General features: G+C 40.6%; 1 protein-coding gene across 3 annotated transcripts in view; it reads right to left on the bottom strand.

The window, feature by feature from the left end:
* The window catches only part of CPA6 (carboxypeptidase A6), an 84,836-nt gene extending 61,102 nt beyond the window's left edge, over nt 1-23,734 (bottom strand). For all 3 annotated transcript variants that reach the window (XM_064507427.1, XM_064507428.1, XM_064507429.1), the window contains exon 1: nt 23,538-23,734. In XM_064507427.1, coding sequence (XP_064363497.1) covers nt 23,538-23,641 — 104 coding nt within the window. In that variant the 5' untranslated portion in view covers nt 23,642-23,734. The remainder of the gene's footprint in view (nt 1-23,537) is intronic.
* Nucleotides 23,735-24,208: the final 474 nt, after the last annotated feature.

Here is a 24,208-nt window from a genome sequence, read left to right as displayed (position 1 = left end):
AATGATTCCAGGGATATAATTGCTTTTGGTATTTTATTTCAAGCTTTGTACACTAACCTAACTACTCTAGGCATTCCAATATGTTTCCTTGAATCAGTTGAGAATGGTTTTTATCCCTATTCCTCATTAGGACAAGATAAATTCATATATTTAAAATAAGGCTAAAAAAGAAGGATTAACAGGCACTAAATCAATTGACATCTCTTGGGGAGATTAATTACCTCACCAAAGAATAAATGCAGTCAATAATTACAGCTGTGTTGTAAGCGTGATTTTTAACTTTTTGGTAATCTGTATTTATGACTATAAGGAGAGAGATTTATGTTGCATATTTAAATAAGAAATTCTTCCTTGAAATATGTTATAAAAGAACTTGGGGCCAGATTCTTTATTGGTGTTAATGTGCATTGTTTCATTCAAGTCAATGGAGTTATGCCTACTCACATAAACTGCGAATCTGGCCTTGAATTTTTATATCTGCTGACATGTGTGATGTGCAGATGTTGGTGCAGAACATTTATTGCAGGATATTTACTGCCCCGCAATTTGTAAGTCTATTACTGGTGCTCACTTAAAATTTACCTACCTTGCACAGGCAAATAAATCTTTCTGCAGTACAGCTATCACAGCAACTTTTTCAGTTCTGACAGCTTCCCCCCTTTTTTTTTCTCTTAAAAAAATCCTGATTGTAGCATGAGTTGGATTGGACTTAGATGTAATACTGAATGAAATTGCTCACACAGAGGTTCTGCACAAGACAGCCAAAGTATTAGGATCATTGAGCTGAAGTACATTGGAATAATAGTGTACACATGGCACACAATTTGACAGTGCTGAAAATTTTGGCCAAGCAGAAAATGGTAAGTTTCCAAAAACTCTGATAAGAGATTCCAAAAACTTTGACATTCTGCATGGAGAGAAAATGAGAACTTTTCCTTTTTTCAATCCAAGAGAAAGACCTCGTACATCTGAGCAGCATGGATATAAATTAGGTGGTATATGAAATGCTCCTATTCAGGTACTTGGTCTTAATGACATAGTGCAGGGTTTCAGACTTGAGTTTACCATGTCACAGGTGTGTCCTAAGTACAGTATATTTTAAGGATGTTTTTGTGTTCACTGTTCAGTTTTAGTTTGAAACTTCTCTCTTGCTGCTCTCTTCCTTTGCAGCAAAATGGGGCTCTGGGCCCGGGACTCCTTGATACCAATGCAGTCAGCAAGAAATATGGAGTAACACGGTTGTGACTCCTCATAACAGAGGCTATAGCGATATTAGTGAACAAGGACAGTCCACTCTATGAAATGGGGGCTAATGCAAATTGTTTTCACTCTGTTCCTAACCGATCCATATCACTGTGTTTAACATGACAATTACGATTTTTATATAGTCTGATACGGGCATAAACTGCTTGCAGTGAATACTACAGTAAAGCTTACCAGATCTGACCATTTGCAAGAGCAAAAAAGTGTACTCTGAGACCTCAACATTCTCATTTAGCACATCTGGCATTTTGATTTTGTGAAAACGGTGAAAAGTTTATGCATTCTTTTCTGGACCCCTTTTTGTAAGGGAAAAACCATCACAAACCATAAGGAAAAATACATTTCAGAAGGAAGTTAGATTACCTGCTTTTTATTACCTTTTTACAGAAACAGCAAAGATGATATTATTAAATTTTATTAATATTAATAAATAATAATAAAAATATGTTCATAGGAGAAGGTTTCCAAGGTATTTAGTAGCACTAAATTGGGTAAGTAACAGTACACAGTAAAAGTGAACAATGCAAGGAAGCGGTAGATTTAAACGTTCACTCTGAAATGATGTCAAGTGAAGGCTGTGTAAGGCAGCTTCAGTAAAACAGTAAGAAACTACTGAGAAATGTGAAAGAAAAAAGGAGATAAGCAGAGAAAATTGCTTTTGTTTTTGTAAAGGGAAAATTCTCTGAGCTAGCATTTTAGCTCAAGCAGTACAGTCCTGAACACTGCGAAGCTCTCAGTGAATGCACATGTGCAAATAAGCGTTAAATGAGTGACTGCCAGGTTATAGAAACGGTGAAACATCTCTGTATGAAGGAACGCACCGCAGCAGGCTCAGGTATCTATAATATTCCTACTTAACCTGACAAGACACAGTTTCCTGCCTCCAGAAACTGATTTTGTCATGTTGCCTAAAGCAAGACACTTCCCTTTCCCTTTCCTTAATACTTTAAGTACTTTAATTTTCTTAAATATCTCTTGATGTGCTTCTGTAAGGTGCACACGACACAAAACTGCTGTGAGATTTTCGGCATGTTAGCATGGGTCAAATTTGATTATATTTATAAAAGCATCATGAGGAGAGCTCTTTATTTTGGACCAGTCTTTTAGGCCAAGCTGAGCAGGACATACCCGCCATAACCTACAGCAAACCTGTACAAGTAGGACAGTGTATCAGCTGGCATGAGGCACTGCAGTGAGATGCTGAACCACTTTGAATTGCCATAGCAGAATTTACTTTGTTTTCAGTAAACCATAAAACTGAGGTAAAGTTGAAAATAACATTGTGCTGTGTGTAATGGGAGAATTTTTTTCCCCTCTACCCTCAAGCAAGAAGCTGTGAACAGTTTTGCTCAGTTTACTATATGGAAAGCTACCAACCTTGGACAAATTTGCATCTTCTCTTAAATCTTTGGCCCAACCTCAGCCACCCTCTCTGGGGCTGTTGGAACATGCCTTACATTTCTTAAGCCCACTGATGGCAATTTTGTTATTGGTGTTTTGGTTTCCTTAAAGGAGGGGTACAAAAGAGACCTTTTGTAAGTGAAATCAAGGAAAAACAGATACTAAAAGTTCATGCTTTTAGTGTTTTTGTGTCAGGTGCAGCATACATATAGCTAAAATATACAGCGCTGATCCTTGCCTCATGTAGTTGTTTATACTTACTCCTGCAGGAGCTGAAGGCTTGCGTAGCCTTCTGGCTGGAAGGACAACAGCAGTGCCCATGGAGACGTGCCCATGGAGAGGTGCCCGCTGAGCCCTGCTGGCACCCGCGGCCGTGGCCCTACCTGGCCGCACGCTGCTCTCCCCAGCGGCACAAGAGCACTGCTGTCCTCACTGCTGCACAGGCCAACGCTGACAGGTAACTTCTCCAAAGTCCACTCTGAAAGGTAACTGGGGTATACCTAGGTAAATATTTATGCCCCCCAATATCCCTTTTACTGAAGGACAAATATTGATCGCTAAACATTTCTCAATTTAGTCCACTGCTAAAAATAGAGGTTGTATGAATGCTCCCAACCTGCTTCAACATCTAGTCAGCCAGCTTATTTTACATTTCTAAGGACAGTGATTTGAGCTGATTTGGATAACTACTCACACAACTCCCTTCAGCACACAGGCCCCAACAAACAGTTGGTAGATGGCAACATTTTAAACTACATTTGCTTCTACAGTCACCATGTCTGGGCCACAAAGCAAAGGAGAAGAAGAAATCTTGCTAGTTTAGATACATCCCTGATTCAGAGCAGGCTCTTTAGTTGTTTAGTCTTTAAGTTTAGTCTTTAAGACAATGACTTCACTTTTAGGCAACACAAATCTGATTACAATGGAAAAGTACACTTTTGGAAAGGAGAGCCAACAACTGAGTAAAGCTTTTAGAAAACATACAGAAAAAGGAATCTTGGCTCATTCAGGACAGTAGCTACTCCCCCTTATACCCACAAATTGCAAAAACAACTAATCACAAATACAACAATTCTGTATCCTCCTCCAAGACATTGGAGAGATTTCCATCCCTCTATCAACTGATAAATGATGGAGATTAGGAAGAAACTTTCACTGACAGCATATTCTTTAACAGCTGCAGACACCTTATTCTTTAGGAATTAGTGCTAGAAGAGGGACAGGAACTACATAAACATTTCAGTTCAGATCAGAAGTGCACTTCTGAAGTGCATCTCCCAGCTGTCCCTACTGACCAACATTAGCGTCACACTACAAAGCAGCCTCAGGGTGCATGTCACATTATGGAGTAGACCCAGGGTGCACAAACTGTGTTAAACATGAACTGAGAGAGCACTCTGAGTATATATGTGCCCCAACCACAAACAGGCTTTCAGCCTATGGGAGCAGATCAGCTAGTCCAATGCAAAACCCTACAAAATTGATACAGTGTGTATGTCTGGTCCTCAGCACTAACTGATCCACTCTGTGGAGTGTAGCACTACTTGCCTATGTAGACATAACCTAACAGGACTGTTATTTTGAACAATATGCCAAAATTTATAAGCAGACATTTCCTTAGGTTCCTTTAAACTTAACAAAGGTAGTATAATAAAATAACTAGAGGGCATGTTTTCTCAGGTAAGATCATGGTGTTGGAGTGTGTGTGTGTATATCCTATGCCACTGCTTGTGGAAAACTTTTTTTCACTGAAACCCATTTCAGCAACACATAAACAACAGAACATCCTGTTTTCTGATTAGCAGAATTTCATCTTCAGACTTTCATTGCAATTGAGATACATCCTGATATGCCATCATTGCCGTGATTTTCCTGATTTCTCAGGAAATATAATTATTTCCAAAGAAATAATAAGAAGGAAGTCAATACTTATTGGGCTTCCAGAAGATTTTTTTGGATTTTAAATAGCTATGCTGCTTCATTTTTGGTCAATGAAAGCATAGAAAAACTCTCACAGAATTCTGTTGAAGGACAATTTCATCAAAAAATCCAGAGTAACTTTTGTTTTTACCAGCTCTACTTGACAGATGTTTTCTGCCTACAGGGGCACTGCATTACACAAGTGTTGAAATCTGAATGCTATCAAAGTCTGAACAGGCTTAAATGTGTAAAATAAGCTTTGTCAGTTTCACATTAGAATCTTATGTGAAATATTACAGTTTTAAGCAAGTGCCAATGAATTTGAAGCACTTTTCTTCAAAACTCCTCCATAAAATATTCTAATGATCCAACTATGCATGAACATAGCTTTCTAAAGATCTTTTGCAAAATCATAAATCATCTGCTGTTACAGATTTTAGAATCCCATGCCATTAGCCCTTTAAAATTAAGTGTTGTAAAAGTTTAACTGCTAATTCTGATGCTTTTAGTTTCTTTTTCTCTTTTCAGTGTTCCATGTTTAGCTATTTTTGAGTAACGTTAAATGTCAGCCTTAAATTAGGAGGTACTTCATCTGAGCCAAAAGTGACGGATTTCACTAAGTGATTTGATAGATATTAGAGGTGCTTTATTCCAATGTCTGCATTTCACATTAATTCTGATGATAGTTGTCAGGGGAATGAACTGTAACAAAGAGTCTCTCAGTTCAGTAGGTATAGTGGGCGGATGCCCAGTTCGACAAGCAGGTGATTGTTTGGGTGTTATTCGTCTCCAGGAAGCTTGGTAATCTGGTAGAGGTGGATACAGTCTGCAGCAGAAATAAGTGGCATACTGACACTGTGTTATTATTGTTGTTCAAAACGACCATGCTATCCCATAGGACCAAATAAATATAGCATAATACAGAAATGCATTGGAACCATGGCTGTTTTACGGAGCAGAGCAGGGTGGCTGCTAGCTTGCCATTTGCCCCGTTGTCCCTTTGGATGTGAGAATGAAGAGATTCCTGATGCTGCAAGTCTCCCTACTTTCACACTTAATGAGCGACACAGAGCTTGCCTTTGGGCACCCTCTAAAGAATAGACGTGACGGACTTCCCTTGTCCCACTGCTGCTCACTGTGAAAACAAGGGAAGTCCTGCAATTGCAGAAGTCTTTTTATTCCACTTCCTTTAATGCCACTATCATAAGTTAATCTGTTTTAATATTCAAAAGAGTTTAATGGCATACTTAGTAATACCACAGTACAATGCTTTTTATATCAGATTATGAAAGATTCAACCAGCGTGGCCCCACACTGGTCTAAGGTTTGAGGGCAGCAGTGATTTCTAAATAAGTACTGAAGTGGCAGAGGAGTGGAAGCATCTTTATCACAAGAGCAACGAGGGCACTGCAGAAGATGGAGGCTGTTGGGTTGGGGGGTAGCGCTCAGCTCAAACAGAGAAGTAGAAAATGGGAAGCTGGACACAAAGACATGGGCACACAGAAAGTCAGATCAACTGGCATAAGGACAGGGGTTTTTATATTTTTATAGTGAATGCAACTGGGGAAGAAGGTCTATCTGTAAAGGTTAGAAGGCATTTGTATGAAAACACTTCCTTGTCACTCAGAGTAGCAGACTGGAGTTTAATCATGATCAGGGTTGCCAGGAGAGCGGGTGCAGTGGAAGTCACTGGTGATAAATAGCGTGCAGAGCCAGAGAGGAGTGCTGACCACCATCTTCTGGCCAGCTGCTTCTCTTCTTTCCTAATCATTGCTGACTTTGTGTGTTCGAAGACTTTGTGCAGACTCCAGAAGAAGTGTAAAAAGTCTTTACTAAAGAAAAACAAAAGTATTAGGCCTTTTATTTATCTGCTGGTTTTGAGCACATAGGTTCACAATGGAGACCCATTTTCCATGATACTTCAAATTACTAACTATCCCCCTTATACCATTTTCTGAACATAAAAGAGAGAAAGTAATCTTGAAGATCTGTGTGAATGACTGTCTCCATTGCTCCAGAAGGCCTTTGGATGTGATGGCTCTAGACCATTCAGCAGAGCAGATATGTCAGATACATGCTTCAGGTGGCAGATATAGAAGCAAGAGCACTAGAATGCTGTAATTAATACACAAGTGGAATAAGTTAAGAAGGAACTGTCTTAATTCCTATTTTTCCTAGTTCACTTCATTTTGAAACTACTAATGCTCTTTCTATGCAGTTTTGTATTTTTATTAAGTTTTAATATCCAAGAGGTAACTCAGAAATTTTTATTTCTCCCTAAAAGCAGCTACCTGCTTCCACCTACTTCTAAAAGGATTAAGGGGCTTCTCTGCAGACTAACTTTAATCAAAAGATTCATAAGAGGTAATATTTACAATCTGGTGTTCCAGATTACATGTCCAGTTTGATCCTAGGCCTCAGTCTTATAACCGAGGGACACAGCTCCTCCAGTCAGCTTCCTCTAGAAGACAATTTCAGAAAATCACCCTGGACACCAAGCTAGAAACAATTTATATGAACTTCAGACTCAGTTCAGCAAACTAAGTGCCTAAGAAGTTCCTGACCACTCAAGCGATGTATCAGTGGTCTCGCACAGATGGGAAATCTTCCTCTGCTTGCTTCTTTTGAATGTCTGCAAGGGTACAACTTTGAGTGACGCACAGGAATACTCAGGATATGCATAATTCTTGCAGCAGTGTAAGTGTGCGTCAGTCCATAGAAAACCAATCAGAAATGTATATTTAGCAGCATGAAAGAGCAATGTTCTAAACCCTAAATATTAGGGTTGATTGTGAAATGTTCCCTATGCAGAGATCCTCTCAGGAAGCAGAAGGGAGGAGAATAAACCTAAACATTTAATGTTAAAGCTACAGCAACCAGGAACACATGGCAGTCCAGACAGCCCATCGTCAGTTAAAGCACGTGGCAAATTCAACGGGCTAATTGAAAGCTGGCAACATAAAAGTCTGTGAATACTGCCAAAGAACCAGATGTCTCATGCCTGGAAGAGTCTCTCTCTTACAGACTCTTTGCTTATGGGTCTTATAATTGATCTTCCAAAAGGAGAGCATAAAACATCGACAGTCTACTCTGACGTATTGCATTGTGGTCACTGACATACGTAAGAACTCTTCTTCTTTTTTTCTTTTCTGTTCTTTTTTGTTTTTTTTTTTAAATCAAAAGGTTGAAAAACTTCCTTACTGATTTAAAACATGAAAACAGACCTTTTTAAATAGCTCATCTTACTATTTGAAATAGTGCTTTGGACTTCCATGAGCTTGAAATCTGTTACCAATATGATCTAATTTATGGAGAAATGTTTGTAAAATGCAGTATGGAGTTTCTTATTTAATTTAATAAAGTTGGTTTAGGGCTAGATAATATAAATATTTGTGTACAGATGTGGGATGAGGTTGGGAAATTTTGGTCACAAGATGAATTAAAATGTATTACTGTTTCATTCAGTTTAGAGAATTTTGTAGCTTTTGGAAGAAACAACATGTTTACAACCAACTGTCCAAAACCTAAACTTGCCGAGCCAATATACCTCAGAATTATTCAGGTTGCTGAATCAATATCGGCATTTTTCCTCAGCAATCTGAAAGGTAGGCAAATTAAAAAAATCAAAAAAATAAGGTAGTGGTGTTATTCATTCCCTCTGAAGCAACAACAAAGTCCTACTCTTAAAAAAAAAGTGACTTGAAAAACTAACTTTGAGCACAGAACCAACACACTAGGGCCTGGGAGTCCTTTATGTTACCAAGAAGAGGAATTCAATCTACTTTTTCTGAGTTCTGACAAACAGGGAAACCAGAGATCTTACTACATAGTAAATTTTTGGTCTCAACTCAGGTAAACCAGTGTTTAATGAGCTGAACTGAAACTTGTGAATATCTCACCTATTTGACTGGTAATCACTGTTTCTTCAAACTATGTACTGTTCTACATTTCGGGCTTGATTCTGATTTTATTGCTGTAACTCCATCAAAACTACTCTGTGGTACCTTGGCTGCCCTCCCAAAAGTCAAATTGGCAAAGCAGCGATTCTGTATCTTTAAAGTTTAAGATGTGATTACAACTGAGTTGTGGCTTTGAATATTCATGCTGGATGTGAGGTGATCAAAGTCTGGCTTTTCTATTGGAAGTAGGCACAGGTGATGATGAAGAGACTCCTTGAAAAGACTCAGCCCAGTGGCAAAGCACAGCAAATTCCCTGAATTAGTCAAGTACCATCCCCAGTGCTGGAGCTGTGTAGCACCCTGAGTAGCAATCCACACGCACTGCTCTAACAACCTACAATGGATTTCCTCAGACATGCCTTTACATTATTTTATTATTTGATTGTTAAAAAGCATTTACTGCACTGATTATCTGTTAAACATGAAATATTTCACTGGAATCCAGTTTGCTAAATCATAAGAACCTAAATGCAGAGATCTTTAAGTACCAAGTCTGTCATTGCTGCTGACATACCAAATTCCCCATTTGAGATATTATGTACAAGTCATTCATTTTGTCTAAACAATACACTGCTGTGCTCTTAGGAAAAAAACACTCCATGCTGCAAAAATTAAACTTTATCAAACATGGTGCAAACATGTTCTGCATAACAGCAGGCAGACAGCAAATGCCTAGGGCATTTTGCAATTGTCCTGGGAATATTTTACCCAAGGTTTCTAACTTACCTCACATTTATTACTGTAATTTTCATCAGATACTTGACACAGTAAATGTTTCTTAAGTTTTTATAGCTTTTATCTAAAAAGGACAGATTGTTTAGTCTGTCTTACTGAATGACATCATGCTAGTCATACTTTCTATATGAAAGAAAGTCACCTTTGTGTACGTTCCTTTGACTTACAGATTTGGAGGTATAATTGATGTCTTCCCCATTTCAGAAATGTTTATACATACATTTCTGTGTATGTATAAAAACATATGCATACTTTTTCATGAAAAAGGACATTGCCATTAACATCATGCAGGATGTGAGCTACCTTGGCCGGACATGGTCAGGGCAGGTAATGTCTCTTAGAGCTCTTGTTCATGACTTCCTGCTTATTCGCCTCTGAACTGATTATGGTTTTCAACTCTCACACCCAGAATCCTACTGAAAACAAATAACCCAAAATACCACAAAAGCAGAGATACAGAAGAACAAGATGCTGGGTTCAGAGAGTGTTGGTATAATCTGCGCTCATGCATCAACTGTTTCTCAGCCTTGTTTGTATCAATTCAATACATCAAGAAACAGAGCTTTATCCACTAGATACTTGATGGAAACTATCAGTTTATTTCTTAAATGCAGTTTATTTTCTTTCTTGCTATTCACCAAAATTAATGAAAGGCTGACAAAGACAGCTAGTAGCTCCTTAAACAAATCATTTTCATACTTCTAAGCAATTTTGCACAGCTTTTGCTGCCTTCTGTCCAGCCGAAAACAAATCACTAAATTGAAATCATTCATATTAATAAAAAGTTGTTATGCTTATTTTCACCAGCATAACATTGCTATTTAACATACTAGCTGCATCCACTGTTCAAATGAATCATATTAGGGCTGAAACTATTATTACTTGATTATACTGGAGACGCACAGAAACAAAGACCCAAAGACTTATCTGCTGATCTAGCATGTGGTAGAATGCCAGTCCCTACCCAAAACAGTGCGGCAGGCTCTGTTTACAAAAAGACAGGAGGACAATGAGCAAACGAGGAGGGTGAGAACTGCGAGAACAGCTACCAGGAAAACTGACCAGGCTTTTGCACAGTAGGCTGCAATCTCAGCTCAGCACCTGCACAGCCACTAAAGAGAAAGGTCCTTTGAAAATGACAGCTGAGAAACTATGAGCATAGACCTTCTGAGAAATAACTTTTGAAGCCAAATGTTATTTCCATCAGTGAGCTGTTACTTGCAAAAATATGTCCCCCAAGCAGCACCTTCACTAAAATCTGCTTCTGCTGCTGTAAAATCACAATGATTTTATTAGAGAGAGCCTCTAATGGGCTTGTTCCTCATCTAAGGGTGAAATGCTGGAGTGAGGGAAGGGAAAGAGTAGGTTGGTCTATTTAATTTCATTGAGTTTTGGAGAAATGTGGCTCAATTTGCCTAAAATAGACCAGACGAGTGAGATGAAATTTCACATGAAGACATAGAAAATGTTTGTATTGTCTTATTTTATTTTGACTACTCAAATTTGGAATACTCAGACTTGAAACTTGTGATCAGCACAGCTTTAGCCTTGCTCTATATTTTGTTCTAAAAGCATAGCTGCCTTGATATGCCTGAAATAATGGGATTTAGTAAGATTATAACCAAAATATTTTGTGGGGAGATAAATGGGAGACAGTACATGTCCACTAAATACTAACATTAGAACCTTGATACACAGCTCTGTCTATTTTTATTATCAGGTAATTAAGAAAAATCCATCTAAAAACGTGTTCTGTGCTTTTATTTGAATACACACTTGCAATTTAGTCTTTTTTTTTTTTTTTACATTTTACACTGAGATAAATTCATAAAATGAATTTCCATTTGCAATTTTCAGTCTCTAAAGATATGATGTGCAAAATACGTGAACACTGAGCTACACTTGATATGCTATGTGAAATAATGCGACAAGTTTAGACCCGCAGAAATGTAGAGCTATTAAATTGTCAGCTCCATTTTTATGTAGCTTCTTTCTTGTTACACTGTATTTCGTCCCCAGCTATCCTTACATAAAGTTTCATGAAAAATGGAGTTGGCATGCTATATGCTATGAATAAGCTGCCAAAAACCTGTATTATGCAAGAAGCAACATAACATATGAGGTGATATCATGATGCTGTTTCTTCCATATGAAAAAATAGAGCTTTTGTTCTTACTTCCATTTTCCTTTTGTAAAATGGACAGTGGAGTGACCTAAGTCATACATCAAGACAATGCTTGGCCAAAAGAGCAAAGCCTCTCAGCTTTTGCTGCAGTTCCTATCCATCAGGCAACATTTCCTGCAGTCAGTCCCTCCTATATGCTAAGAAAACTGACAGCTATTTTTACATGTTCCATCATAAACCTCTTTCAAGCTCCCCCCTCCTTCCCTGTAGTGCATTAGTAATAACTAAGCTTAAAACTACAAAACCCCACAGGCTATGGGAACACGTCTTGAATGCAGCTGACAGTGTTTGGTTTTCTTGCATTTAACGCAAACTTCCTTGTTTTAAGAGCAAGGCATCTCTACTAAAAGCAAGCATTTGGCTGTTCCTCATAGGCAATGGATTCCGGTCTACCTCTGACATTCCTTTGTTGTATAACATCTAGTTTTTTACAGCCATATAGTTTAAAAATAAATACTGTGCATGCAAATTGATAACTTTAAAAATGCTACTTTTACATTTACCCATTTATTTAGTTATTCCTGTAAGCAGCAAAGTTCTTTATACAATGACTAATTTAAAAATTCCTTCTTTGTTTGCCTGAAGTTTGTGCTATACTTTCTTCCGAAATAGGTAATGTTTTCCAGTGGGGTAGATGGACTGCCAGTTGATAAATATATCCTATTACGCTTCCTATTAGGCTGCTGTGAAAGCAGTCCTCTCAGTGAGACCCATGTATTTTCCTCCTGCATAAAGTTTGCTTTTTGCTTTTTCTTTTGCATGTTTTAACAGAATGATTATTCAGCATTTTTATTGGCCATTTATCATCTACCCCATCTATCATCATTAAGACTGTATTTCATTAGCTCTAACAAGGTATCTGATAAATCCATTACATGTAGAATAAACCTTTAAAATGCTATCTCTTGCTTCCCTCAGTTAACCTCATTTCACAATATATTCCTGAAAACTAGAACTCTCTTTCCTCACCCTCCTGGTTTTCATGGACCTGTCCTCTTTTTGTCTCATGTTTGCATTTATTTTTTTTCAGTAAAACTGTGCAGCCTGCAGCCACTCGACTAGCATGACTTGCTGCCGACTCTGTGAGCAAATACGTCCTAATTCAAAGACCACCCCCACTGCAGTTGCCATACATAAAAGCTCACATGTACTTTTTCAGCACAGATAATCGAATCTGGATTAAAGAAAAACAATACAGAATGATCAGATTTCACAGAGCACAGTGTGGATCAGCTGTTCTTTATGATTCTTAGCCCTGAACTGTTTCACGGCACTGTCTTGCTGTCTGCAAATGCATAGGACTACTCTGTTCTGAAAATGTAAAATCTGCAGATCTTCTTGCTCCTACAGTTCCAGTCCCCAGAAGCAAAAGATCATGTTTTGCTGGACCCCGGACCTCTTCAACCACCACTCCCTCATAGAGCTTTTATACTGTTTCGAGAGATCGCCTCTCATCACTCCTCAGTTTAACTCACCTTCAGCACTGGTCTGCTGATCTCTACTGATTCCTTAGCGCATAGGAGATTAGCTTTACTTCACTTTCCCATCATCCTCCAAGGACTTAAGCTAATTCAGCTTTCTACAGTTTTGTACTGTTTTCCCATCTGTTTGCATGTGATACGTGCCAACCATTACAGACAGGTCTCCACTTTGGCCAGGTAGTGGCAGCCTGCTCTCCACTACCGTACTTCTGAGTGCCTTTTTGTCCATCACATATCATATGGCCAAACATATGGCGGTTGTCTTATGGAAAAGAGATGACAGGTCCAAAGAAAGAGGGATGGATATGACACAAACATCACACTGATGGGCTGCATGCTGTGTGCTGACCTGGGGCTATGCATATGTGAAACAGAGGACCTGAATGCTAGGGCGAGACAGAGGTGGACCTAAAGTCTCCAGGTCTGCAGTATCTTCAAACCTGCTTCTGAACTGCAAAGACACTTGAACTCACTAGGCACCTACTTCCTGGTTTAAAATATCTTTTTGGCAGGTGAGGCAAGGTCTTCAAAGACATAACTCTATCATGTGACTGGGTGCATACCTCATCATGGGAAGTGCTAATGGGAAAGGAAGGCTGCAGCCCCTTAGTCCTCTTTCAGCAAATCAGAGCCTGAGGTGCCCACAGTTCTGTCTCCAGATCTGCTCAGGACAACCCTGCATGAATAAATCAGTACTTTTTTCATGTCTCTGTCTGACAGGCATTCTTAAACTAGATGATGTTTCTGCGTTCAGGGCCTCGAGGAGCTAGTGATATACCCGATGAGCTCAGCCAATGCATAGCAAATACAAAGCAGATAGGGTTCCTCACAAAATGTGGTTGCTCTTCTGTTGAGATGAGCCCTAGGTTCCAGTGCTTTTTACTCTTTGCAGTTGCTATGGAGGAGATAACCATGTCTCTCCCTCCTGACTACTTAATGTAGAACACAGACAACTCCTGGAGCAGGGATCAAAATCTGCATAATTATATATTTTACTGCAGTTATAAAATTCTAGACTAGGCCTCAGAAAATACAAACCACATCAAATTATTTTTATGCTGTTGGATTGTGAATCTAAAAGCTTTTACCCTTTATACTCCGATGCTTTGATTTCCTCTCAAGCCTTATTGAGTAGCCCATGATTCTAAAGTTACATCAAAACTAAGACAACTGAAATTTGGTAAAGGGAACAAAATCAAAAAACAACCTCAGCTGAACAGACTGAAGGTGAAACTATATGATTTTTAAAAAGAAGGCAAATAACTTAGATTTTACATTCTACTGACAATCCCCATATATATTTTTTGGTATTGTCACGTTCACAGGCAGACGGATCAGGAACCCAGACTGTTGGGAACTGAGTAGAATAGAAACATGGCATACTGCCTTTGTGCCACGGGCTGTGTTTACACTGTGTACTGCCAGCAAAGATGCAAGCTCATTCTGCTGAGACACTAGGCTTATCAGCCCAGACTTGGTAGTGTGCTTATATGGTGATTTTTTTTTTTTTTTTGATATGGAGTACAGGTAGAGTATGTTCTGGCTGCCTGTCCTATACAGCGCAAATGAACTCAAAGTTTATTTTCCAGTTGAAAATCCACTGTAGAAAAATGGCAGAGGTCTTAATAAGGCATCCTTATTTAAATATCTTTCCTGTTTTCTTGACAAATATCCAATATTGACCTATTTAATAAATACAGAGGTTATCTTTCCTTAGACCCTAGTATATCAGTCGTCTGCTCCAAGAAGATGAATTGCAACACTTAAGACATTAGGAACAATGAAGTCCCTTTGCTTCAAAATCTCACCTTTGACTATGGCTAGCACCAAGGTTAACTTTTCCTGTAGTTTTCAATCTTTTTTTTTTTTCTTTTTTCTTTTTTTTTTTTTTTAGGAAAGACACTTCTTTGAAAATAAGCATTGCATTATTCTCTACCTTAGCCTGAAAGACACCTTTGGGTATTTCCACTGACATTGGTCTGCAGAGAAATCTGGCAGTCAGGACTGATGAGAAAGCCAAATTTTGTCTAGATTTGACCATGATATGCTCATTGAATTTCATACCTGGAATTAACTGGTTTCAGAGTATCGTCTCCTGAGCATGCACGCACGGGGAGTCTGAGAGGCCTAAGCATGAATCCTCCGACCCAGGTGGGGAACTGGAAAACCAGTCACTCCACCCGCTTCCTTGTGCTAATGCCTCAGAGGCTCTACAGGAGCCACATTAAAGACTGACGAGCTGAAAGTCAGTCCAGGAAAGAAACGGAAAAAATGCTTTTCTGCTCTTTTTGCTCCTGGAATTGGCTTGCTGTAGTCTGATGAGTGCCAGTCACCGAGCAAAGAGGGGGTGGCTGCACATCTGGAGTGGTGGGAATGCAACCACCTCTCCTGGCAGCAGTGTGCCATTAGCTTGGGTTAGCTCAGTTTGGCTTTATCATCACCCCGCAGCCTTAGAGTAGCATCTGGTGGCAATCTTGGTAGGAGTCCAATTGAGTAAATCAAAGAGCGCACTAGTTTTTCATCAGGCCTGCTAAAGTCATTTCTCACATCTATTCCCGAGACTTGCCTCTCTTTCAGGGTCCTATCCTGTTCTTTTTTTATATAATCAAATTCTTGACTTCAGAGGATTAATCTGTTCATTTATTTCAACTAAATTTACACTTGCAGTGCTTCGGGAGAAAAATGGAAGTGGCCAGAATATTCACATTTCAAATCCTATCTACAGAATATACTTTCATCATGTGTGCTATCTGTCCCTCAAAACAAACTTCTGGCCTAACGAGCTGTTATGTTGTCTTGTATTTAAAATGTACCACTTTTTTCTGCTGCTTACCTCAGGCTTTTAAGCCTGTAGAGTACTACTATCAAGAGTTATTATCCAATTGCAACATAAATCTAAACTGAAAATAAAAAAAGCCTTTTTCTCTCTGAGTGAACCACGTGGTATCGCAAAGTGTATCATTACTCTGTAAGGTATTTGAAATACTGCATGATATATAGCAATCAATAAAAGTTTTTCTTAGAATAACTTTACTGCAACAAAGCCTCCACAAAGTATATTTTCAAGATCCTGCTTTGGTAGTCTGCCTCTGGATGGCACCTTTACTGAGCTGCCGAATATGGAAAAAAAAAAGTTTTGATTTGATAAGATGCTTGTTTTTTCATGGCTGTATTTATGCAGTCTAGAACATATTTCCCATAGCAAGTGCTGTTCTGTGTAACATTGTTTTGCTTGCTAATTTGGCAGTGTGACTTCTCTTTAATAACATACACTAGCAAGCAGCACTATTCCCTGGGGGAGAGGGAGCTTGCACCCTGCAGACCATTCAGCCTGCCCAGAGCAGACACAGGCAGAAGGACATGTTTAAGCTTCCTGCCTGCTCCGGTGTGCCAGGCTGCACAGGAACCCACCCCAAATAGCCAGGCAACCTCACTGCAACTGGATGGTGCACAATGCCTGGGTTTTAGTTTCACAAGAAAGCAATGAGGTCCTTTGCCTCATTTGGCAAGCTCAAGAGGTGCAAACTTTTAGAGAATAAGGAACATATTGTCCCCACCAGTTTGTTGCTCTGAATATCTTTTTAATTCAGAGTACTTTGGCTCTCCCACCCCCAGGTGCCTTGCACAAACGATAATTTTAGGGGTCTCTTTGCAGATTCCTTCTTTACATCTGGTACCTATTTAAGGTCTGATTCAGATCTGATACACTCAGGTGGAAATTATTAGCAACCTTAAAATCAGTGCAGGTCTTACTGTAACATCACTATTGAGTCAGAACTGCATCTTTGTACACAATGCTGTGAACAAAGCCTTTAAATTAGAATCAAGGGTTTACTGAGAAAACTTAGGATTTGGCTTGTCTTCAGAAGTCTGGTGACTGTAGGTCTGTTCCTGCAAATCTGAGACCAGGCAAAAGTCTTGTTAAGTTCTGTAAGTTTTTCCTGCAGCAAAATTTTCAGAAAGAAATCTAATGTATACATTTGTAATTATTGGATCTCACTTTGCCACCTAACCTGCTTATCATTGCAAATAGGAGAGAGAACACAGGATTCACAGAAAGTTTTCTGCATGAAAATTAATACTCATAGCAGAAATGTATAAGCAAACTGGGCAAGGAAGAGTGACAATATTGTTTTTTCTGTTGGGTTAGAGGATCATATGTACATCAAACTGCAAGAAAATCCTCCTTATCTCCCACCTGGCAGCAAAATAAACCATACTGCTTGAACAGCAAAAATACTGAACCGTGAACTGGACCACGTGTTTTTAGCTTCCAATGCTATATGCATATTCGCAGCAGGTTTTGCTTAAGGGACTACTGAAGTGACTCCTGATATATGATCAAAATATCTTTCCCTCCCCGCCCTCAAATTTTGTGTGAATATTACATACACAGTGCACACATTTTAAATACTTTGCTTTACATGCTTTATAACTATAATTTTGTAATGTATTCAGAGGTAAAAATAAGGAGAAGAGATAACCGAAATACACAGTTCTGCAAAATGGAGATGACAGACTATAGCTCCTGTAGATACTGAGAAAGGTTTAATGGTGGCCATTCACCTTCAACTGGCTAAAGAAATGAACATTTCCTGTGGTATTTTGACCACGTAAGGCTGTTTCAGATGCATGGATGACATTTTTAGAGACAGCAGAATTTCAGAGAAACTTGGGATCCTGTTTATTGTGCAGCATGGGATACAGTCCTACATAGTGTATGAAGCAAGAGTTTCCTACAAATTATCAATGATGCATGCAAGAAAAGCAGATTTTTAGCTTCCCCTTTTCAAATTTGCTCATTCCAGAACTATGATTTTCCATGTGCACTAAAAGTTCCACTGTTTTTTATGTGACTGACTCTCATATTTTTAGACTCCAGATTTTTTAATCACAAAAATTAGTACGTACATTATTTATATAGCACCTCTTCCTTTTCAAATGCTCGCGAATGTCCTATACAAAAACATTCAAGGTTATGAACATCATTTTAAGAAAGCCATGAGTGATTCCGGGAAAGAATTAGCAGTAGCAGCAACAGGGAGGGAGTGGGCAAAGCATAAAAGTGGGAGCTCTTGAGTTCACTGTAACTAGTACTGGAAGCTCTAGGAAAAGATGTATTTCTTCTGCTTATTTCCATGGGACAGTGGCAGTTAATGGATTCAAAGTAGAATCTTTAGATTGAAGGTCTATACAGCTTTAATACGTATATTCTTTTTTATTAGTATCTTTGACTAAGTACATCTTAAATGTGTCATATGTTTCGCATGACATAATTGTTGAACTCAAAACCAAGCTCAAATAGGAGTTTTCTTTAATAATACACTACATTTCCATTCATAAAATACAGGTTTTAAAAAATAACGAAATTGTAAAAGTTTACTGGGATTGGTCTTGCACTTCCCAAAGAATCATTCTTACTGGAAGGCCGTAAGTGTCATCTAATCTGGGAGACCTCAACCATTCTGTGGCCTAGGAAAGGTTCAGAGCTCCCAAGTACAGGTGCAAGCTCTGCCCACATCCCGAATCCCCATGTCTTCCCTCACTCCCTGTGCTCTTTCCCCCTCTTCCTCCCCTTGCTGAGGCCAGACAGGCACCACAACACCATCCTACAGCATCCCAGGCTGGACAATATGGGACCAGGCTCACATGGTGCACTGTAACATCAAGCTGGAGATCACTTCAGACACAGCTCTCATGACCTGGAAGCCTCCTTGCCTGGCCTTCACTTTGTGTAATGTGGATGCAAACTGTTTTCCAATTAGTCAAAAAAACAAAACAAAACAAAAAAACCACACCCACGCATAAAGGTGACGGAAAGATAAGAGAGAGCAACTGAAACACTTCATATTTCTCATTTATAATGAAAAGGGCAGAGATGCTTTAAAAGGTTAAGCATCAAATTTGAAATGCCTGGACTTTGCGGAATGAAAGAATCAACACTTGACATTAACCATTCCTTTTTTTTAATCCTTTAGAAGAACATAAATGGTTTTGCTCAGAGGGAATATCAGGTGACGAAGAAATAAAAAATTAGAGTTGTGCTGGTGCTTTGATTACAGAATTATTGGTTATTTGAAAAGAAGATACTTTAAATTGTGAACACTGCTAGAGAGCTCATAGTTTTTCACCTTTTAGAAACTCTCTGAAACCAACCAGAGAAGCACTAAATGTGGTTTTCATCTCAATGAATGATTAACTTGGATCTAATGCTGATGGTCTGCTTTCCACATGCTTTTCTTTTTTGTTTTGCCAGTTGTGTCTATGACATTTTAGTTTGACTTGGTGATTGCTGGGGGTAGGGAAGGAGAGCTGAGCAGCAAAGAGAAAGAACAGTTTTTACACAGGAAAGCAGATCTTCTAGACCCTGATTAAAACATTTGGAAAAAATCTGTAGAGGGGAACAGCCCAGGAAGAGTTCCTTTCCACTTCTCAATTCCCTCACCAACCAGTTTTCCTCACACTCCCATGTGTTTTTTCCAGGAGACAGGGCAATTGCCAACCATTGTGTGCAAGGTATTGTGGGATCAGAGGCACTTAGCTATGGTATGTAGGGATGGAAGCAGGCATTAAAATACTTGAAATTTGCTGAATGCTCTCAGAGTTGATATCTGTGCTTATCGACATGAACAGCAGTCACAGCATATTATATCTTGAATTACAGAATGTTTCTTCATTGTTTTCAGTTTTCTTGTTATCCACCTTGACATCACTTGCAGACCCTCTTATGCTGTTTTTACACAAGAACTTTAGAATGCATCATAGCCTTTCCCTGTCCAAGAGAAATAACAATTACCTGCTGCACTGCAACCTACATAAGACTAACATTTTGGAGGAGTTAACATCTCACTCCAATCTCAACAAAAACAAAACTCTCTTTAAAACAAAAACAAAAAGCCCTCCAGCAAAAATCTTACAGAATTAGCCAAGTTTTTTCAGTCTTTGCCTGTGTTTGGTTATTTGAGGTGAGGCACATGTCTGAAAAGGCTTTGGAAGAACTCAGGAGGGATACAGCACAGAAAGGCAGTGCCACTGTTGCTGGGGTAGAAAGTGGAGGGTACATGCCCAAGTACCATGTGTCAGGCGGAAGGAGATGAACAGGAGTAAAAAGAACATAGCGCTGATTTTTTTTAAGGACAAATGAAAGATACTTTTTCTCCTAAGAAGTCTTGATCAGGTTGTGGGAAATCATCTCCTTCATGGGATAACCAGGAGCTGAAAGACTGCTCTATTTAGTAAAAAAAAAAAAAAAAAAAAAAAAGTCCATCTACTCCAGTATCCTACTCTACAATACTGTCAAGAAGCAAGTACCCAAGGAACAGTAACAACAGGGCAAGACCATATGATACTATCACTGAGTATTCTCCTAGTCTACAACTACTTTCAGCTCAGGGGCCTCCTGAGCTGGATGTCATATGTGGTAAATCTCAGCAGATCTCCCTTCCACTGACTTGTCAAGTCCCTTTGAATCTATGTCAACAATTCACACACTTCAGCAAGGAGGGCTTATACCAGTGGGGTGAAGAAGCTTTTCCTTGCTTTCAACCTGGTTCCTACTAGATTCATTTTATGCCTCCCATTTGCATTGAAAAAAACAGCAAACAATTGGTCTCTTCCATGTCACTCCAAGCTGGCAGACATCTGTTATGCCCCTATATTGTTTCTACTTGAGACCAGAGAGTCCTAGCTGACTCAGTTATTTCTGTCACTTGAACCATTCCCTACATTTGATCACTTGCTGCCCCTGTTTGAACCTCCAGGAATGGCATCCTGCAAAATCCTGTTAAATTCTTTGATAATATACTGCAACTATGCTCTCCACACCCTGATGTGTCCCCCCTTCCTTGCCCATCTCCCCTGAAATCCAAGCAGTAACTCCAAGCTCCTCTTGAGCTCCGGCAGGCACAAGAGCACAGAGCAGGTTGAACTGCTTGTTGCACAAGGCAGCAGAAGGCAAATACACCTGCACCTGTCTTTTCAGTAACTCTGTGAGCATGAGAGCTGCTGCCTCCCTTGTCACACTTCTCTGAGGCATCATACTGGTTGACTTCCCACAGGTATCTGGAACATATCTACTTAAAAAGATGTCTATATGGCGTACCCGACCTTCTCTGAAGAGTTTGGAAGAGTTCATTCACAGAAACAGGTGGAATATCAATTGTCTTTGGTCAGAGTCCTTAGCTAAAGATCTGCAATTGCTTTGTGCCTCCTAGCACTGGTCTGAATTTATGAGAAATGTTTTGCATTTTTTTGTTCTTTTCCTCTTTCATCCTTTTGCCTCAATTATATTTATGCCTTTCCCCTGTACCGTACAGCTTCTGACACAATGGAAACGAGTAGGATCGTCACACATTTCTTGGCACAAAAAGTAGTAAGATGGTTGGGACATCCCTCTTAATGATGAGCATGAGAAAACTGTATTCATCTCCTCACTGCCCTTCTTGAAAAAACCTACCAAATAATTTTTCCTCTTGGGTGATAACCAAGTTCACTAGCAATGGCAACACCTCTCAACTGTTTTTAATCAGTTTTAATGAGAGGGAATTAAATGATTCTGCACAGGATCCTGAGTTGATGACAGAAGCTTCAGAAGGACAAGACATATTGTAATCTTAAGAAACCTTCATTCTGCTTCAGGCTGATTTTTTTCATCATCGTTTATTGACACAAATAATGCCAGGATAGTAAAAATGTAAAAGGTTAGTAGAGTTAGAGGTTCTCCAGTTTGTATTACACGTGTTGCACATTCTGGTTTGTGTTACAAATGTGACCACATTTTCAGCAAGATGCATAAATGTATCTCAGCCCCCTACTATAATTGCCTACTGATTGAGAGTTTTTGATAATGAACTCTAGCCCCTCTTTCTTTTGGGGGGGGGGGGGGGAGGGTAGTGATTTCTGTTTTGTTGTGCTTGCCCAGATTCTGGAAGCTGACAAGAAGTCTCATTCTTCTGCACTAGATCCATGGGAAAGCTTCCAGGACAGGGATCACACACAAGAGTTGAATTACTTGTTTGTGTGGGTCTTTCGCATGCCACCCAGGGCGCATAAAATGCTTAAACAAGAAAATTATTTTTAAAGCTTTAACAAAGGCAAATCACGTAAGTCAGCAGATACACAAAACTGCATGTGATTTTTCTCTTTTAAATGACTAGATTACAACACCTGAAACTGCATGTAATTTTTCCTCTTTTAAATGACTAGATTATAGATTGACAACCTCACTTAAACCCAGAGAATATTAAAATGTATTTTTGACATCTCATATAGATAAAATGAATATGCATATACACAGATGTAGTTAACATTCATAAAAGATTCCTGTACCAGTGCTGGGAATTTGTTATTTACCTCAATGTCACCTGCAAGCAAATCCAATAAAACCTTCAACTAAAGATAATGGGGTCTTACTGAAATTATGACTGTGCAATGGGCTCCAGGTAGTCAGAACAGTGATTCTGCAAAAAAGCTTATGACAGGACCCTGGCTTTAAAGAGCAACTCAGTTGTCTGTGCCCCACTCCTTCAGGTCCTGCCAGGCAGGCTCCCAGTTGTGGCGGCTGCTTTTCTTTTGCAATGCAGATAGACACCTTTTACCCAAGGAACTGAACAGAGATGGTGAAACAGCTGTCACATGTTTAACTACTTTCTATCACTAATAGTGACCCAGGGGTGAGTGGCTTCATATCACATTACTAAATCCCTGAAGCTTCAGGACTGATTTTTTTAAAACTTCATTTCAGTTGTGGAATGTACGTGCTTGGCTTGGCTGCTGAAGTAAAATAAAAAGGCTAATGCAGTTCTTACTTGCACAGTTACATGTGCTTACCCTGGTCACTTTTAATTAAATTTGTACTGTGCGCAGAAAGACACCACCGGCTTCTAGTGGTCCTCTGTTTGGCTGTCTTTACCTGTATTGTAAGTCTACTGCAGGTCTTGTAGCTGTTACATCTGTGTTAAGAAGAAAGTCTCTAAACCAGCGAAGAAGTGAATATCCTTTGGGTGCACTGCCTAGCAAGCACATCACCCTAGTTTACTGCTCAGTGATACCACAGTTTGTCTATTACTGCTACTCGGCTCAAAATTTCCCTAACACAAACTCGATCTTTAAATGGAAAAAAAAAAAAAAGTCTAGTTTGATATAGATGTAAACAGCTTCACGTGTAAGGTTAATCGGGTCGCCTTATTGCTCGGGCTTCGCACAGTCAGCAGGATTATGTATGTTTTAGAACTTTAAACTTTTCACAGAACAGTTTCAGAGGTCCATTACACACGCTCTCCAGAGGAAGACACAAACCTTCCTTCAGCTCGGAGCACGCTGAAGCCGCTAAGGCTTTTTTTTTTTTTCCCCGCCCTGTACAATGGAAAGTTTCTGTTTCTGCAGAAACACAGTGCCCCCCCGCTGGTAGCATCCTTCGCGCTGCCGCCCGAGACGCCCAGCCCTGCGTGCGGGGAAGCGCCAGGACTCGCCGGCACCGCGGGGAGACGCGGGGGCAGCGCGCAGCGAGCCGCGCACGCCCCGACGCCGCGGGGGCGGCTAACGCGCCCGGCGGCTTCGCGGCTGCCCGCGGCGGCGGGGCTGGCGCGGACTTACCCGGCGTAGCGGCCGTGGTAGCGGGGCCCGTGCAGCAGCAGCCCGGCGGGGAGGCAGAGCAGACAAAGCGGCAGGAGCGCCGCGGGGCTCCCTCGCAGCGGCATGGCGCGGCCCCGCCGCGCACACAAAGCCCACGGGGGGCCGGCTGGAGTAGGGCGGCCAGAGACGCCGCCGCTCGCCGGCGGCAGATAAGAGCGGCCGGGAGTGGGGGCGGGGAGAGGGCGGGCGGAGGGCCCCGCCGCGCCCGGGGCTGGGGAAGGGCGGAGGGGGGGGCGCGGCCCCGCGCCGCTGCTGGGGGGGGCGGGAGGTGCCCCCGGGACGGGGGGGGCGGCCCCGTCCCGGTCCCCGGGTCGCCGGCGCGGGCGGCACGGCGGGGGGCGGGGCAGGGCGTTGGCTCCCGAGGTCGCGCCCGCAGGTGTGGCTCAACGGCCGCCGCAGCGCCGTTACCGGCCCTGCGCGCGGCGCGGGGGTCAGCGCTGCGGCTCTGCGGACGGGGGGGAGGCTGGTGAGGGAGCGGAGGTGAGCTCGCGCAGCGCGTCCGGAGAGGGGCTGCCGGGGGCCACGAAGAGAGGAGAAAGTGGGGTTTAAAATCAGAATGGCTGCCAAAAGCCTTGTGCCTGGGGTGGGAAAGAGGAGCGAGACGATGATAATAATATAACACGAAAACGCAG

Source organism: Dromaius novaehollandiae, chromosome 2, assembly GCF_036370855.1.
Source record: "Dromaius novaehollandiae isolate bDroNov1 chromosome 2, bDroNov1.hap1, whole genome shotgun sequence".
Classification (NCBI taxonomy): domain Eukaryota; kingdom Metazoa; phylum Chordata; class Aves; order Casuariiformes; family Dromaiidae; genus Dromaius; species Dromaius novaehollandiae.
This window is presented reverse-complemented; position numbering and strand designations above follow the sequence as displayed.